The sequence below is a fragment of the Taeniopygia guttata genome, chromosome 2 (assembly GCF_048771995.1).
Source record: "Taeniopygia guttata chromosome 2, bTaeGut7.mat, whole genome shotgun sequence".
In the NCBI taxonomy this organism is placed as follows: domain Eukaryota; kingdom Metazoa; phylum Chordata; class Aves; order Passeriformes; family Estrildidae; genus Taeniopygia; species Taeniopygia guttata.
This window is the reverse complement of record NC_133026.1, coordinates 71,689,372-71,706,959: the sequence shown is the minus strand read 5'-3', so window position 1 is coordinate 71,706,959 and position 17,588 is coordinate 71,689,372. Positions and strand designations below refer to the sequence as shown.

The following is a 17,588-nucleotide window of genomic DNA, read 5'->3' as shown; positions in this document are numbered from 1 at the left end:
TTTCTTCTACTTGTCATAATATTTGTTCTATTTGAAACAACAAAATTAAGCACACCACTGGAAATTTTAATCTCCAAGGGAATATTTGTATGTAATGTCTAAGAAAACCACAATAGTTTTGCAAAGGGGCTGCTCTACGATAATGAAATGAACACAATAATTGCCTGTATAAATTAAAATGCTACTAATAGCAACAGACACAATTCCATTTAGATCCTCTTTAATTTATGCTCAGAGTTTTAAATAGATAATGGTTCTCAATAAAGTAATGGCTTATACTATCAATTGTCTGTTTGCATGGTAAATAAGTTGACAAGTTTTAAAAATATTTCATATTTGAATGAGGGAATGATTCGAAGTCTACACTTAACATTTTGGGCCACAAGGTATAATTCATTATCTTATAAGAAAAATCTTAATTTAATTAAAAAGCTGAAAATTACAAGAACTTTTCCAGTTACTGAAATATATCTGAACAACAATATTGCTGTTTCTGTCCTAGATGCTTAACTTTTAGGAAAGGTTATCTTCTGAAGCTATTATTGTAGCAATAGAACAATTCTTTTAGAACTATAAAATATATATTAAATTGAAAATAAGAACTTTTAAAATGCTAGAATACTGAAATGCAAAATTTGATAATTAAATGTTATAAAATCACAAAGATTTCTCAAAATAGTCTAGTTCAGCCATTTTTTATTCAATTACAGTTTAAAGTGTATTACAAATAATTGCTCACAAATAGCCTTTAAGTGCCCTACTTTAATACTGCTGAAGTATTAAGGCACAGTCTTAGGACAGACTTCCCCCTGCAACCAAATTCCTTCACAAAGGCAATTCTATTTCAGTAATCAGCCTGGTTCTGCACTACCAAACACTACATTGACTACAATGAAATTTCATGGTATGCATGTTTGAGAGGGACTTGGATTTTAATTTGCACCATAAACATAAAAATTTTCTTTCCTATTCTTAATACATGCTCTGAAATTAATTTATTAAGCCTGGAATATCAGTATATTATATATTTCCATTAATTGTAGCCTACACTTAGATGTAAAAGGTATGTAACAATAAATATTTAAAAGTACTAAAATTCAAATAATACATATTTCAGGTGCAGGGTGACAAAACCAAGGTTTGCTTAACAAAAATTACTAGTAGCATTCCATCATTTAAAAAAAAATTATATAGATTATACTATACAGTCAGCTGCATTTATCCAAACCCCCATGACTTGCTTCAATAATCTATTAAACCATCCCTATAGTCCCTGGAAATAACAGGTTACTAATTTGTGTTTAAAAGCTAAATAAAATGATACATCCCTATCTATCTACCTAAATCTTTGACACAAAAACCACAATGAGCAACTTTGGAATCTGTAAATGCTTCTTCTTTCATAAGTCTCCTAATTCGCATCATTCAAAGTCTTGACTGCTCAGCAATCCAGGTGATCACCTTAAGATAGTATAACTATGAATCAAAACAAGTAAATTCAGGTTTAGCAAGCATCTTGCCTTAATTCTCTCTACTCATGCAATGGTCTGCACAAATATGTTTCTCTACAAACCTGACCTGATTAATGCCAAACCTACCAAATCCTGCATACAGTATGCATACAGTATACACTGTTTAATCAGCATCTTTCTCATTCTTTTAATCAGTAGATTCAAAAGTGGGAAAAGCAAAGAAAACACAAAAATATCTACAGCAACCATTCAGTAAAAAAAGTCACCTGTCCCTGCTTTTTGATATCAATTTTCAAACATGGTCTCATCACTGGTTTAGCTGCAAGAGCAAAAGTGAAACTTTGAAAACATTTTCTGAAGCACTAAAAACCTTTTACAAGTTTTATTCATTTTAAAGTTGAGGAATAAAGCAGGGGGACAACTGTTATACTTAAGTTCATAAAACTGAAATAAACTTTACTTATTTAGTCCACTCCATTTGACTTATGCAGAAGTAATTACCATTAAATAGTTCATTTGATTCCAGTAACATTTTCTGTCTTACCTTTGGCAAAAAAAAAAATATTTATCCTTCATAAAAAATATTCATCACACAACCAAACCTTTGAGCAAACTAAAATATTTGGTATCATGTTAATACTGCAGTTTTATGGAACTGAATTACCCTTCTGACTTGCCTGGCTTTACTTTAACACACTATTCATAAATGAATATTTATGTGTTTTGAAATAAAATAATCACATTGGAAGCAGAATTCCCTTTTATAAACAGAAATATCTATAATTCTAAAAGAAAAAGAGGACTCACACCATTCTTTCTGTCTCATTTTTTCATTCATTTTATATTGTTGCCTTTTCCAGACTCAACATCATCTGAGTCTGGATACTCAAATTGAAGCTCAAGAGTCCTCTCCAGGAGTTTAGAGGTGCTTAGCTCTCTCTATTTGTCTACTGCAATAAAAACTGTAAGTGAGCTATTTCCACAACTGCACTTCGGTAGGGCTCAGTTGTTTGAAGTAAGGCGCTTGTTTTGTCAAATGCTAGTCACAGATTTCATAGTCTTCCTAAGTGTGTCTTCTTTTTCAGTTGTATCCTGGTTTACCTGAATGCCAACGATTTAGTCTTTTTGTAGTAAAACATACTGTTTCAAATGATCCCAATGACAGAAACGGAACACAACTCATTCTTGATATCCTTCTGACCATAAATCTGGCTTTCATTAACATTTTTGCGGTTTGGTAAAGTACGGTACTGTCTCTAAATATTCTTCAATCGGATGTTTGTTCTCAGAATGAGTCCTTACGTATCGCAACGAAGCCAAGCCGTGGGTATTTGGCCTTCGCTCCGGTGTGTCCGAAGGCGGGAGGGGAGGCAGGGCCGGGCAGCGCTGCCATGCGCGCTTTGGTCAGCAGAGGGCGCCCGCGCCCGTCTGTGCCGCACGGCGCCTCCCGGCAGCGGCTGCGTTCGGAGCAATGGCTCGGCGCTCACACCTCACACCGCGCACTCAGACCGCCCTGAGCCACACAACACGCTGTGGGAATCCTAGCTGAGGAATCCTCCTTAGCTAAACGCTACACTCCGACACCTTTACACAGTCACAGGCTGGCACCTTAAGGCAGCAGCAGTCAGATGCTGTGTGACCAGATGTTCTCCGACTTCGCTGCGTATTTGTCACGAACGCGAATGATCAGAACGTTACAGAGCACGTCAAGAAATCGAAAAGGTTAACAGCCCCTTGAATTCCGGTATCCATGCAGGGACTGTGCTGGATTACATACTGTCCTCCTATTAAAAGCTACCGGTTGAAAACATTTTCTCAAGACCACCCACCAATTTAGAATAATTGCTTCAGTAATCTAAGATAACCAGTCATACTGGAAAATTCAACAACTTTCACGCAGTGAAACTCTAATTCATCGTTGTTTTTTTTTTTTTTCAATTAAAAAAAATATAGGTACATAGCACAGAAGATATTTAGAGTTTCTAAGCACTTGAAATCCTCCTTAACTGATCAATATTGCTAAGACATGGAAATCTCAGGGGTGGGGGAAGAGCAGGATTTAAAGGTGCTTGATTTTTACACTGATTTTTATCTTCAGATTATATTTCATGTGTACCTTTTACATCTTCAGATTCATATTTCATATGTACCTTTTATATGTGCTTGTTTCATCTTTAAGCTTGGTCATCATCAGCTTCAACTCAAGACTTTTCTGTGGATACTGTCATGTAATCAGGTCTTTCAAGGCTCAGAGTACAGAATAAGCAGCTTTACACATTATACACTATTATTAAAACACACTTAATGGAGATGGCATTTTTTTCAAATCTGAATAGGTTAAAAAAGCATGATTTACTCTCTCACAGATTAAGATAATTAGCAGTACCAAAATAACTGCAAAATTAGGACAGGGAAAACTGGTTCCAAAACTTTTATTGTGTAAAATTTGCATATATAAAAATAAATAAATGCAAAAATTTGAGATACATGTAAAAAAATAAATAGTGCAGTAACAAGTTCTACTTTCTTAATGAAAAAACAATTGCAAAAGGGACCTAACAAATTGACAACAACTAGCTCTTTCATGTGCATGTATTTTGGGAATAGTAATATATCTGCACTTCAGACCAAGCGGCTGACTGGTCTAAATAACTTTTTCAAATAGAAAATTGCACAAATGTAGTATTTTCATAGTAGGGATTGAATCTGTGGGTTTTACATATGACACAGTATGTTTAATAATATTTCCTAAATGGTATGAGAACCTTACAGCTTTTTCAAAGACACCTTTGAATTGAATACTGGAAAATGTATACCTACAGAAATCCAACATTTCCTTACTCCACATTCAAAATAAGGTGTTAGTAACTCATCTCCTCATAGACTATCTAGATTAAGCTATTAGCAGAGATTATTACATTTTGTAATGAGTTTAATCTCACACAGGGCTGGGGTAAGAGAGGTCAGAGCTAAGGTTATCAAAACACATGTCAATTTTTCCATTAAGAATATAATTAAATAAATGAAGCCAAGAACCCAGAAAGTCTAAGCTTATTTTAAAATTTCACAATTGCATTTTATCACAAACTGTAAGTAAGCAAAAAGACAGTTAAAAGGATATGTTTTCCTTCCATCTTACTTGAGGTTAAATTCAGAGGTGCATTTTAAAAATTTCTTTCTAGGTAAATTACATACATTTTGTTTTATTACACCTTGTTATTTTAATAGTTAATGAAAGTTGGGAAAAAACTTCAATGAGAAACACTGATATATTAAGTTGGTGCTTATGCCACAAAGTAGATGGAAATCAGAGCTGCAACCTTTCTTCATGGAAATGTAAATGAAGTAATACAGTAGATACAACACACAGATTATTAAAGTGACTGAGGAAACTTTCAGAAGATGGATTAGCCAATAAATGCAAAAGAATGAATAAAAATTATTGAATAAACAATTAAAATTGGCAGTATGCAGTGTTTCATTAATTGGTGGAACATTTCTACAACCTCCCTCCTCCTCTTCTGTGTATACTCCATGTCCATTATTAAACCTGTCTCAGCACAGGTCCAGATACAAACACAATCATCCAGGTATTTTTGCACAGGAAATCAGGTTAAAAAAATGAACAGCCACACAACACAAAGCACCTGAAAGTTTGTTTTGAAGCTTTAAATCTGAATCCTATTAATAAGGAATATGAATGTATATTTACATATAATAATATTCAATAATAAATGGGAAAACATGTGAGAAAGGAACTGAGAACGAGCATTTTGACTGCATCAGACTTTTGACTCTGCCCTAGCTATTCCTGAGTATAAAATCCTGTTAGTCTGCAAACTGAGAAGAAATGTTTCAAAAAGCCTGAGATACGTATTGAAAGAAAAACTTGTTTTTATTTTTTCTTCAAAATTGAACAGGAGCTTGACAGCTGCTCCATACAGTGGAAAATCAGCAGTAGTCTCCTAGAAGATTAATTAAATGTCTGAATACACATAAAAATGCCCAAGAAAGGGGAATGACCCTTCTTCAAGTCTGAGTAGAAACACCCAAAATAAATCCAGAGCAAATGTCCACAACCATTTAAGGCACAGAAAAAACAGATCTTCTAAGTGAAGACTTCTAGATAAGATTTGATGTACAACTTCTTACTAATATTATGTGAAAACATCAATTTTCAGACTCAAATATGTAGTAGAAATTATGACCCGAGCTCTAGAATTTCTAGCTCAATTTTAATGCACTAGTGTTGTTACAAATAAAACTGTCCTTCTTTAACAAATATTAAACTTTTTAGATGAGGAATATCAACAGAAAGGTTTTTAGGATGGTTCTTAGTTTTATTTCTTTATACAGTTACATGTTATTCATAATCTATATAATGTCTGTGTTACTAGTGCCTCCTGTCCTAAAATAAACACAAAATATGTTTCAAGACAATTAACAGAATGTGTTGCTTTGAAATTATTCTTGGGATCATACAAACAAATATGGTTCTGGAATAATATTTTCCAAAATGTTGTACAGACAGATCAGAAGTATTTAATTGACCTTATGGACAGATATACAAAAGAGCTGTAAATATGTAAAAATGCATATACATAATACATATTTTGTACTTAAATCCAAATCTGTTTTTACCCATAGAGAGATTAATATTTCAAAAATTCTGCTTTCCTAAGGTTTAAGAGCTGAATTTCATTATCAGAATTAAGCAATCAAGTGGTGTGTGTGTGCAGTATGGTAGTTTTATTAAATAAAGCCTCATCTGAACAACAAAAATTAACTTTATAATATCAATACATTTTTGAAGTTTCTTACATCATTAAAATTATCAGCTAAAATAGCTTTATTTCTATTAAGCAAGTAACAACAACAAAATCTTACCATAAAAATCAACTTTTTCTTTTTGTGTTTATATTCTTAAAAACATTTTATGAACCATTTCATACTTAATGTTTTGCAAGCAATCCCAACAGTTGGGAATTGTGTGAAAAGTTGCACAGATTGACAGATGAAGTGAAAAGGTCTGTATTAATTTTCCAAATAAAGAAATGCACTGAGTGGTATTTCACTATGATTATACTCCAAAGTACCAATTAGAACGCATATCAGAAGCTAGAGCAAGTTGACACTCTACAATAAAGCAAATAATTTCCAGTTGGAGGGGCAGAAAATGTTAATATGCAATGTTCAAGACTACAAGAATCTTTGTAAAAGGAAGTAGCTAATAAGGTTTAATGATGCATGTCAGGAAGCCACAGTATGTAGGGAAACACAGCTGGCTTCATTTTGTAAACTATTTGATATACACATCTTTCTAGTTCACGATTATCAGCTGTGCAAGTGCCACAGGGGACAGTTTAGCCTTCAGATCAGGATATTCTTCTTGTTCTCTAAATTACAAGTAAAATACATTAATATAATATGGTGCTGTAGGCTAGTGCCCTGACTAAAGCTTATCAGCTTACAAAAAAGATTAAAGAACTCTTCTGTAAGATTCAGTTTGAACAATCTCAGCACAATAAACAGGCTGAAGAATACTGAAATAATAAATATATTTATAATACAAATCTACACACATTTTTGAATGTCAGATTAAAACCTGAAAGTTACTAAAATAAACATGAAATGCCATTTATATTAATTCATACCATTTCACGAGGCATGTACTTCTTTTATTATTAAATTAATATTAATAAAGAAATCATGTGTATTATGGATAGATTGCAGCTATACAAAGCAGTATGCCTCCTGCTTTACTGCACTCCAAGTTGCTCAGTGACTGCAATATGCAGGTGACAGCAATTAGCAGCAGATGACAGAAGCACTTTGAATTTGTACCAGATGGTAGCTAAGGGTCATTGGAAGCTAGCAGACCTTCCACAAGGAAACTGTTGTGCAGTACAGCTATAAAACACTTCAGTACTTAGAAAAAAATTATTCAGGTTCTCAAAGAAAATTGGAAGGTCAAAATAGAATATAAAATATTATGCAAGGCACGAAAAGCTCACCTAGTGTTTACAGAATTAAATCCATTTAAAAATAAAACAGTGCATACAGACCATATCTTAACTTCACAAAGGGGAGAGTCATTACAAAACTAGTAGGAACATCAGCTAATGTATCTGCTAAACAATTCAAACCTGTGTCCCAAAGGAGGGCCTACATAAACACACTTTTTCTTCAGTGCAAGAGTAACATACTGACTGAATACATGCTTCAATGCAAGAGGAAAAAAAGGTGAGGGGAAGATTCATACATGGAATACAACACTTTAATGGGTACCACTCCACACTTTTGTCAGTGCCCTCAAAAGTACTGTTTCACAGCTCAAACACAATTAGGTGTATCTCATTTGCAAAAATTAAGTTCCATAACCTCCAAATTTATAAACACACACAAATTTGCTTCCAATTTTTTTAGCTGCAAATCGAGAGTGAGAACCCCTTAGCTGGAACAAAGCCCTGCACTAAGTACTGCATAAACTATGTCAACGAGCCGAGGAAAGACAAATTGATTTGAGGGCAAAGGAGAAAGTAATGATACAGTAATAGCTGAAACAAAAACCCAAAAGTGAGAATAAGAGGTGGACATATAGCCAGAGAACCTTTGGGAATTCCAAAAATATGTTTAGAGAACGTCAATGAAATGGCTACTCAGCTGCTTGTGGGGAATATCTTCCTGTGCATAAAACTGTTAAAACATCAACCATGCAGCTGAGGCCAACAACTGGATAGCAGACCAGATGAAGGATACATGAGTTGTGATGAAAGTAACTTTAAAAGGAAGGTGACAGGACTGGATAGGCTAAGGGGGAAGGAACCCATGGAAAGATGCAGGTAAGAGCTGAAGAGATGTACCACGATGATGATTTTTTATCATTGCAAAATGAGTGCACACTAACCAAGACAGCATTTTTCAAGGTAAACAACTTATGACAGATTTTGATAATTTCATCTGATCAAAGACTTAAACTTTCTTCTTCACAAATGTACTACCTTGTCAGAGAAAAAACAAGCATGTGTAAGATGTGTAGTGGGAGGGAGGGAGGAAGGGAGGGAGGGAAGGAGGGAGAACTAGTAAAAGTGTTAGACCAGGATAACAGGGTGGAGAAGCAGAACAAGGCAAGGGGGAAGGTAGTCATAAGGAAGATATATTGAATACAAAGCAGAGGACTGGTGCTGGCTGAATCTCTTCCAGAGACCATACATATAGTAGGGAGTCACAACAAAATGAAACAAAAAGTTTTTTAACAGTTCTTTCAAAAAACACAAAATAAACAACTGTCCAACCACTGTCAGACTTAGACTAGAAAAAGAGCTCTATGTGATAGGCAGAACAAAAAAAAAAAAAAGCCTAGTGGGCATCATATTAGCATCAAATAAGGATTTTATTTTCTTTCTTGAGCTGAGTCACAAGTCATCTATATTTACTTTTATAAAACAAAACACTTGAGTGGATTCCTTGGAGACTATGAGATTAGGAAAAGATTCCACAATGTCTCCAAATCATAAAAGAAATGAAACTGAATGCTGTTTTGTATAAATAGTATTTTGGGATACATTCAAAAAGATATGATGGGAAGGAAATGAGCTTAAGGATATGAAGAGCAATCCACTCTTTACAAATTAATCCACAATCTAAACCACATTATTTTCATCTGGTACAAGCTGGAATGCTGATTTTAATGCTCAGTGTATCCACAGGCTTGCTCTCTGAACTGAAGTAAAAAAGCAGGGCAAAGATTGTATTTGTCAAGAATATGACAAGCTTGTTACTTCAAGTGTCAAACAGAATTCAGTAAATTGTCTTAGTCATGATCATTATGTTCAGCCTACACCAAAACAAATACTGTGTCCTGATAGGGAGCGAACTTTCCTTCTAGATATCCATCACTGTAGACTAACATTTCAAGTCACGTGAATCATGATGATTTCTGAGCCTCCAGTAATTAGAAAAATGCATGAGCTGCATGAATTATTGAGTCACATAAAAGAAAACCTCAAAAGATGTTTCTTTATACTTGCTCTACACAAAGAGAAGGCTATCCAATAATAACAGTAAACAATAATGCTTGTAAGCATCCAAATAGAAGTTTTGAAAATTGGATGAGCATCTATTCTAAAAATGCTCTGCAGGTCTTTAACGTCCTAGTTTCTGACATCTGGGACATCCCTCCTTCATAATAATTGTAAAATATAATAATCAATATACTTTCAACTTACCATCACCAAAACTAATATCTCTATTCTTTTTTATTGAGTTCCTTTCCATTGGAAAAAAAATAAAGCTTATTCAGAAAAATATGAAAACAATTTCAGAAATAATGCAAATTATGCAAAAGACATTTTATAACAACGAGAGTTCATAAGGACCTTAGGCAAACCTGACTTTCTACACGGTTGCAGCATCAAGGTTTTGAAACTACACATCAAAGAAATGTGTTTGCATGGATCTTAACTAAGGAAAAAATAATTCCAAAAATAAGGTTCCAGATTTCCAATAAAATACACAAAATAAATTTTAAAAATTGAAAATGCTGACTGTGGTACATTGTTCTTATTAACAAACACTCAGTGTACAGAACATAAGCCTAATGAAGGAAAATGCACAGCAGCCTCCTTCCACAACATCAGTATTTTAGTTGCCACCACTTTGGCTCACTCACAGCCAGCAAGGTGCAGGTAGAGCCTTCTGAAAGTGGTGCAGTTCTAAGCCATGGGATGAGGTTTCAAATACCCTCTGAGAGGTCATGCCCTTTGCCCCTACCCTCTCATCTCCCAGCAGCTGCATTTTGCCAAGGGCATGATTAAATTCTGAATGGCAACAAAGCCATAAGGAGCAATGTAAAGGCAAAAGCAAACTCCCTCAGCTGATTAGCAGCAGTAGAGGCAGCAGCTGAGAGGAAATAGCCATCAGAGTCTGCCTCTTTGAGAGCTTGACTTACAAGTCAAATGTGCAGGCAATCTCCCTTTTGCACTGTCTCCCGTAGAATGACAACATTTCAAATTATTTCTTTATTTTACCATAAATCATTAATTTTAGCTTAGATTGCCCAGGTAAAATACATGTAATTTCTTTTGAATAGCAGGCTGTTGTTCTTCCATAACTTGATCCATTTTAAGAATTATTCTGACTATTTTGTGAGGTTAATCCATTTTAATAGATTAACAGAGTACTTCAGAAATGGTATATTCTACCATTCCAATGGTATACTCCACCATGGTATACTCCACACTTCCTTAAACACCAGTGTGAAATGCCATTGAACTACTGAGACAAATTCTAACCTACACATATTCTAAAAGTACTAAGATAACAAAATTCTAGCAACTTTTTAATGAGAATCTCTGAAATGGGAGTTCAGAGATCACAAAACATCAAATAACATTCTTGATGAGAATCACAAGAATTTAGGACTCCAAGTTAGACATGGCTTGTGGCCAGTCATTAACATTCTGGTACATATCAATTTTTATCCTTCTACAGCCTTGTAATAGGGAATAAATTTAACACTTTAGGAATTTTACAGCTGTGAATAAATTACGTGGCTTTGCAAAACCAGTTGGAGAGTTTGGCATGAACTCTAAAATACACAGTAAACTCAGAAATTTACCCAGAGTACAGTGAGAATTTTCTCTCACTACCAAAGAGCCATCCCCTCACTTGTTCTGTATGTTGTTGTATAGCAATGATTTTGTTAAGAACTAAACTTTATATTGTTGCCTTTGCCTTGCAGTAGGATTGTAAACAGAAAGTGGTACCAATTGAAAAAGGACAGTGATTCAACATCCATGTCCCAAGCAGCACTACCATAATACAGCACAGATAACCTCTTCAGCGTGGTCCTTGAGCAGCATTCAGGCTGAGTGCCTCAGGCACAACACAGCAACACAGTGTACCACACAACTTACATGCAGCCAGAAAAGACCTATCACATGCCTTGGTATATCAATTTCATGATATGTTTAATTGTTGGTTTCAGAACAAATAAGAAGTTAGGGCATAGGTTATTCTGTAACTTTAACTTGTAAATTGATAGCTGGCCATATCATGGAACAACTTCTCTAGCTTGGGGATACAACAGCAAAGTAGATAAGCAAATTATGATCTAATTTTTTTTAAGATGCCAAATAAAATACACTAGGTTCAATTTTAAGACTACAGACATCATGTACACACAAACCCATACACATCATGTGTACGCAAACCCAAAAATAGTAGATTTTGAAACCTAAGAGTACCGTAAAACATTCAACCAGGTTGGATGAGAAATGAAGTTGCACACCTTAAACTGGCCACTCTCAGTTCCTGTTTCTTTTGTGGCTCTTCTGCTTTCGTCCCACCCCACCCTTTTTATCTCTTGTGCCTCAAGTTTCCCATTTGTAGCACTACAATTTTATTTCTTTTGAGGAGAACAATGTAAAGAAGAAAATAAAAATATATACACCACTACTTGATCAGCATTACTTGATCACCACCAACAAGTCTCTGAAAAGAAGCAGCATGCTGTAAATAAAATATATGAGTGTACAAAACCCCCCAGCACAACAGACTGCATTAAGCGATTATCTACATATACACTCAAGGAAGTCAATCAAGACTTCCAGTCTTATTGTTTTCTTATTGTCTAAAAGTCATGGTATAAATCTAGCATTCTTTCAGTTTTCTACATATCAAAGAAATCAGCTCCTTTATGCGGAATTTTGATTTTTCCATCCTAATCATCTAAGGATTGAAATTCCCACTTCTGACACTCTTGCTATTTCAGTTAATGCTGTTAAAGATAATCATAGTAGGTAGATGTTCTCTCTGTCTCAGAGTAAAGGACACATAAATTTTGTCTTTGGTTTGCTAAAACACTGCTGACTGTTCCCAAGCCTCAACATTCCCACATTCTAGTTTCAGAACAACAAAGGTGCCTCCTCTGCAATTTAGCCCTTTCTTTCCAAACTTTTAAAGAAAAGTACCTTTTGTCTTCCTCCTTACCCAACATTCTTCCGTTTCTCTTGCTAAGACACTCTATGCTTTTCAAGGTAGTACTCTCCTTCCTTTGCTCAGAGATGACAGCCCATGGAGAGAAAAGCATCAACAACACTACATGACATGTATTTCCCTGTGGCCTGATCCCACAAATTCTCCCATACACCAAGAAAGGAATTCTCATATTTCATGGGGAGCTGGTAATTCCTTGGATAGAAGCTCTGTGTCAGAGGCAAACTAAGCATGTCACCTACATACTACCTGTAGGTGACAGTGTTCTCAGTTTTATCCAATACAAAGAGAAGTTTTTAGGAGGATTAACTACAGCGGACTATACTCCAATAAAAAGTGCTGCATAAACATTTTTCTTATAAATCCTTAACATTTGCCATGAAGAGCCATCTAACAGTTTTCACTGTTCTACTCTTACTCTGACCCTTCAGACATACAGTCAGAGAAAGCCATTCTTCTCAAACAAACTATAAACATGAAATTACCAATTTAGTAAAAAAAATATGCAAGTGAAATTACTGGGCTCTTGCACAACAATGTAGCAGCAGGATAAAGTCAATGCCCTTATGAAGCCCTGAACAGAAATGCAAATTGGACTTAGAAATGTCAGCCTTTGGGGCAGAAGAGACAAGAATAGCTTACTAATGCCACTGACAAGATATTGGACAATCTAATTTATTGCTGTTAAAAAAAATGTGACAAGGATAAAGAAGCATATATTCTGAATATTGAAAAAGCTATATTGAACAGGGAAATTGGTGAAGTGGCATCAGTTTCTGGGACCACATGAATCTGCTCCAGCCACTCTGTTCCACTCCAAATAAACAACCAGAGGAAGTAGTATACTTTTTTAGCAAATATTTTTCAAAAATCATCCTCATAAAAAATGGAGAAAGACCATAGATAAAAGCCTTTTAAACACAGAGAAGTAAATTTGGCCACAAAACACCAGAAAGTAATTTTGTGGGAGGAGAGAAAGAATGAGAGACTGACAGAGAGAGCAAGAGAGAGCAGCAAAGTGATTTTGCCTCAGTTTACCAGAATAGCAAGGCTGTTTTCAAATAACAAAGGGCAACATATACACACACACAAAAAAACCCCCAAACAACCAACCACCCTTTTGAGATTTTCATTATGTTAAAATACCCAAATCAAAACAGCAAACAAGCAACAAAAGCAAGAACAACATGAGTAGTTAGCTTTCAGGCTAGTTAAGAATTAGGGTAAAAACAATATTACTATTTTGATGAACACTAAATGGTTACTATGAAGTTTTACTTCTGATGTTAAAATTTAACAGCAGATGTAGAATTCCATAAAATAAGGGGGGAGAAAAAGTGTTTTGAATGCTGCCTGTAAGGATTAGCAACATTAAAACTATTTTTATACTAATCTGAAGCACACTAGGCAGATTACATGCTGTAGCTCCTTTAGAGAGGCTACTGATTTCTCAGCAGTTCCATTGAAGATAATTTCTACTAATTTTGATGCATTAGTGTGCATATTCTGGGTGTATATATATTGCAAAGTCCAAGAAATTTCAGTGTTTCAATCTTAGTACGCAAAATACATTACCTTGAATTTATTTATATCTCCTGCCAAGGATACTGTGGTTTTTTAACTTCACCCCCAAAATCTGTTTCCATAGATGGAAACAAGTCACATTTTCAGAAGGGCTGCACCAACAGTCTTGCTTTCTATCAAGACTAAAGCTGCAAAAGCAACTCTGAATTTAGATAACAAAAAACTGTTCTGCACTTTAAATAAAAATGAGAATGCTGCAAAATGCCAGACAAAATAAATAAATAACCTTTCTTTGTTAATTTCCCTCTTGGTTAATTAACACCTATAAATGACCTTTAGCATTGACAAGTCCAACTTCATCCAGAAAGCCAAGGTTTAAGAATATCTATCCAAATAGAATTGATTACTGATTACAGCATTGTGAGGAGCACAATTCAATCTGATTTTTTTTTTTTTTTAAAGACTGGAACTGCATTCCTGAGTAAGTTGATGTGACTGCCAATGAGGTAAAATGCAGAGAGTCATTACACTATAATGTTGATGTTACCACTTCCACATTTATCTGAAGCACAGAACATATATCATTTTAGACTGAAATTAAACCTTGCCAGAAATAATTTTTCTTTATATTGTTGGAATTAAAAGCATATTGAATTGATCCATTAAGAAAATTCTGCACTCTCTATCTTTGTGTTTTTCAGACTGTGTTCACATCCTTAGGCAATGAAACAATTTTAACAATTGTAATAAAACAAGTAAGTGTTGACTTAAAGTTAAGAAAATTGTTGCTTGAATGACTAAATACTTCAGCAAACACAATAAATCCTTTTAAGTTTAACATACAGATAAATCCCATGCTTGAACAGGTACATAAATTTCATCTTTTTCTTACGCAAGTTTTCCTAAACTTACATCAGTGTTAGTCTTTGCTGAGTGTTTATAAAGCAGGTCTGCATCTTTAAATTTTAATATTGGTTCATTCAAAAAGCATCTAGTGTTAAGAAGGCAAATTAAAAATCTACCATTAGAAAAAACAAATTTATAATATGAAGTACAGCAGTAATGTTATTCTCCAGTCAAAAAATACAACTGTAGCAATTATCTGTATTTCAGTGAAGAGAGGACTGATAAAAGAGCCAGGCCCACGTATTTCTTGCTTACTTCTGGACATATGAGTTTTAGTTTGACAGTGCAATTTGGGAATCATAGATCTCAGTGTTTGCTTTCTCCCAGAGAAAGAACACACCACCATAATTGAATTATACTCCCAACAAGAGTGTATCAACACATTTTACAGGAAAATCTCTAAAATGTTATTTTTATTTGTCTTCAAAGAACAGCAGAGAGAGACGATGTGCCATTTTAAACTAGTTTCAAACAGAATTTCAAACAATTCTTTCCTAAAGCAGAAAAGGCTGCAGATTTATTTCCTCTTAAGTTTGCAGCAATAGCAAAATTGGTCAATTTAATTTTAATTTTGTTTCAGCAAGTTGTATGTTAATTTCTTTTTTAAATGTTCAAATCTTTAATCTCTCAAATGTAATAAATCTTCTACTCTCAACGACTATTTTAGACTCTCTTTGCCCTCCTTTTGGGTCCTAATGCTACATACCCTAGCTAACACGTAACCATTAATTTCAAGCTTGAGAAAACACAGGAGGACTCCCGAATACACAGAGGAAGGATGAACTGAGTACTGTTTGTCTACCTTCTGCATGGCTAGCTAGCACAAAATATCACCTACAGACAGCAAGTGTCTTATCATATAGAAGTATGCAAACCAATCTCACCCCATGGTAGAAGATAAAGAGACAGTAAGATGCAGACTGCAAATAAAGGTACAGCTAAAACTACATATTAAAAATGATGACAACTATTTTTTACGGTGCAGTACTCAATTTTATCACTTACTCAGCTGTGAGAGCTATAAGTGTTTTCCTGTTTTCAGTTCCCAAATTTGTCCTTACTGGCCATGTTACATGTTGGTTACTTCTTTAAATATGGTTGTTCAGTCCACAGAGACAAAATCTCCATGCCAATACTATTGTTGAAATAGTCACATACAAAAAACTTAATATTTACTAAAAGCATAAGTACATCCCCAAAATCTGCTGAATTTAGGTAATGCATGTTACATTCATGTATAATTCCCTATCAGTTTACTACATAAAATAATTTCATTTTAAACACCTGTGCAAATTATTTATTAGTGAGAAGTTGTTCAGAATTCTTAAGAGAAAGATTCTGTTAGTTAAGGGCTTATCTTTGTATCAGGTAGAAGAGAAAATAACCATACACCACAAACATTCTGGTTCCATTTTACTCTATTATTTTAAAATGCACGTTACAAAGATTAAAATAATAAAAGGCCATCTTAATCCTCATAATGGTACATATCACCTGTCTCTGTCAATGAGACATTTAAAAGCATCTTTTTATTAGAAACACAAATCAATACACTCAGGGGACTGCAATAAATGCTTCAAGCAATTTGTATTATCATTTCACTTTTGATGCTCCGACTCAGAGCAACTTATTATGAATGGCGTGAAAATGGCAACCTGTCACAGTTGATTTTTTTTTCTAAACCTCTTGCAATCATTTTTTCCTTTCTTAATATAATTATCTTCTTACTAAACACAGGTCTAGGTTGTAAGGTACAGCCCACAGCTGAAGTTCTATTTCTTTAAAATTGAGAATGCTCCCCAGCTTACATTAGAAACATTACTGATTAAGTGAAGAGCTATTAGCTTTGTTTAGAACTGAAAGAATCTTGTACAGAGGGAAGCACTGAAACCTCTGGTATCTCCTTGACAGAAAAATCTCTTGAAAATGTTTTAATTGCTTGCAAAAATCCCTGAAAGAGTGTTCTGGGTACTGACTGGAACATCAGTTATCTTTTTCTACCACCACTGGTAGCCCAAATAAACTTTAGTATTCTGTTATAAACACTCCTTAAAACTACTGTGTACCTTTAGCCAAATACTGTACAGTAAAATAATCTGGGAGAAGTGAAAATTAATATTTAGCTGTGAGACAGAATTATAAAGGCCTGAAGATGAACATGATACTTCAAAGACTAATGCCCCCTTTACTACCTATAACACTCCTAGCTAAAGGAAGAATAATTTTACTTTCAAAAGGAGACTGTGGCAGACTGTACCAAAATTCAAGGCAGCAGCACACATGAAACACATCACAGTAAAAACTTTTAGATTTTTGGGTTTAGGTACATCTCTTTTTAAGTTTTCTGAAAACAGAATCTGGCAATTTCAGAGTAAGACTAACTTACCTTATTTTTTGGATTAGATGTGTTCATTACGCTTCGTGTTTCCTTGCCTGTGTAAATAACAACACCAATTACAGTTCCTGAAAAACAAACAAAAACCAAGAGGTGTCAAGTAAATGAGAGAAAATGTTCCAAACTTAAAACTTGCACTAATTCAGTTCCTTAAATAAATAAATTGTATTTTAAAAACCCCAACATTTCTGTATAACACTGTGAGTGCTGATTTTCAGAATGTAAAATTAAGACTTATTTTAACTTCTGCAATAAACATCCATAAAGATGATAACATGCTTTCCTTCTTTTTT

General features: G+C 34.4%; 1 protein-coding gene across 3 annotated transcripts in view; it reads right to left on the bottom strand.

Annotated features, from left to right (window-relative positions):
* ATP9B (ATPase phospholipid transporting 9B (putative)) overlaps positions 1 to 17,588 on the bottom strand; it is a 157,156-nt gene that overhangs the window by 53,035 nt on the left and 86,533 nt on the right. For all 3 annotated transcript variants that reach the window (XM_030265599.4, XM_030265600.4, XM_072924195.1), the window contains one exon: positions 17,287 to 17,363. In XM_030265599.4, coding sequence (XP_030121459.3) covers positions 17,287 to 17,363 — 77 coding nt within the window. The remainder of the gene's footprint in view (positions 1 to 17,286; positions 17,364 to 17,588) is intronic.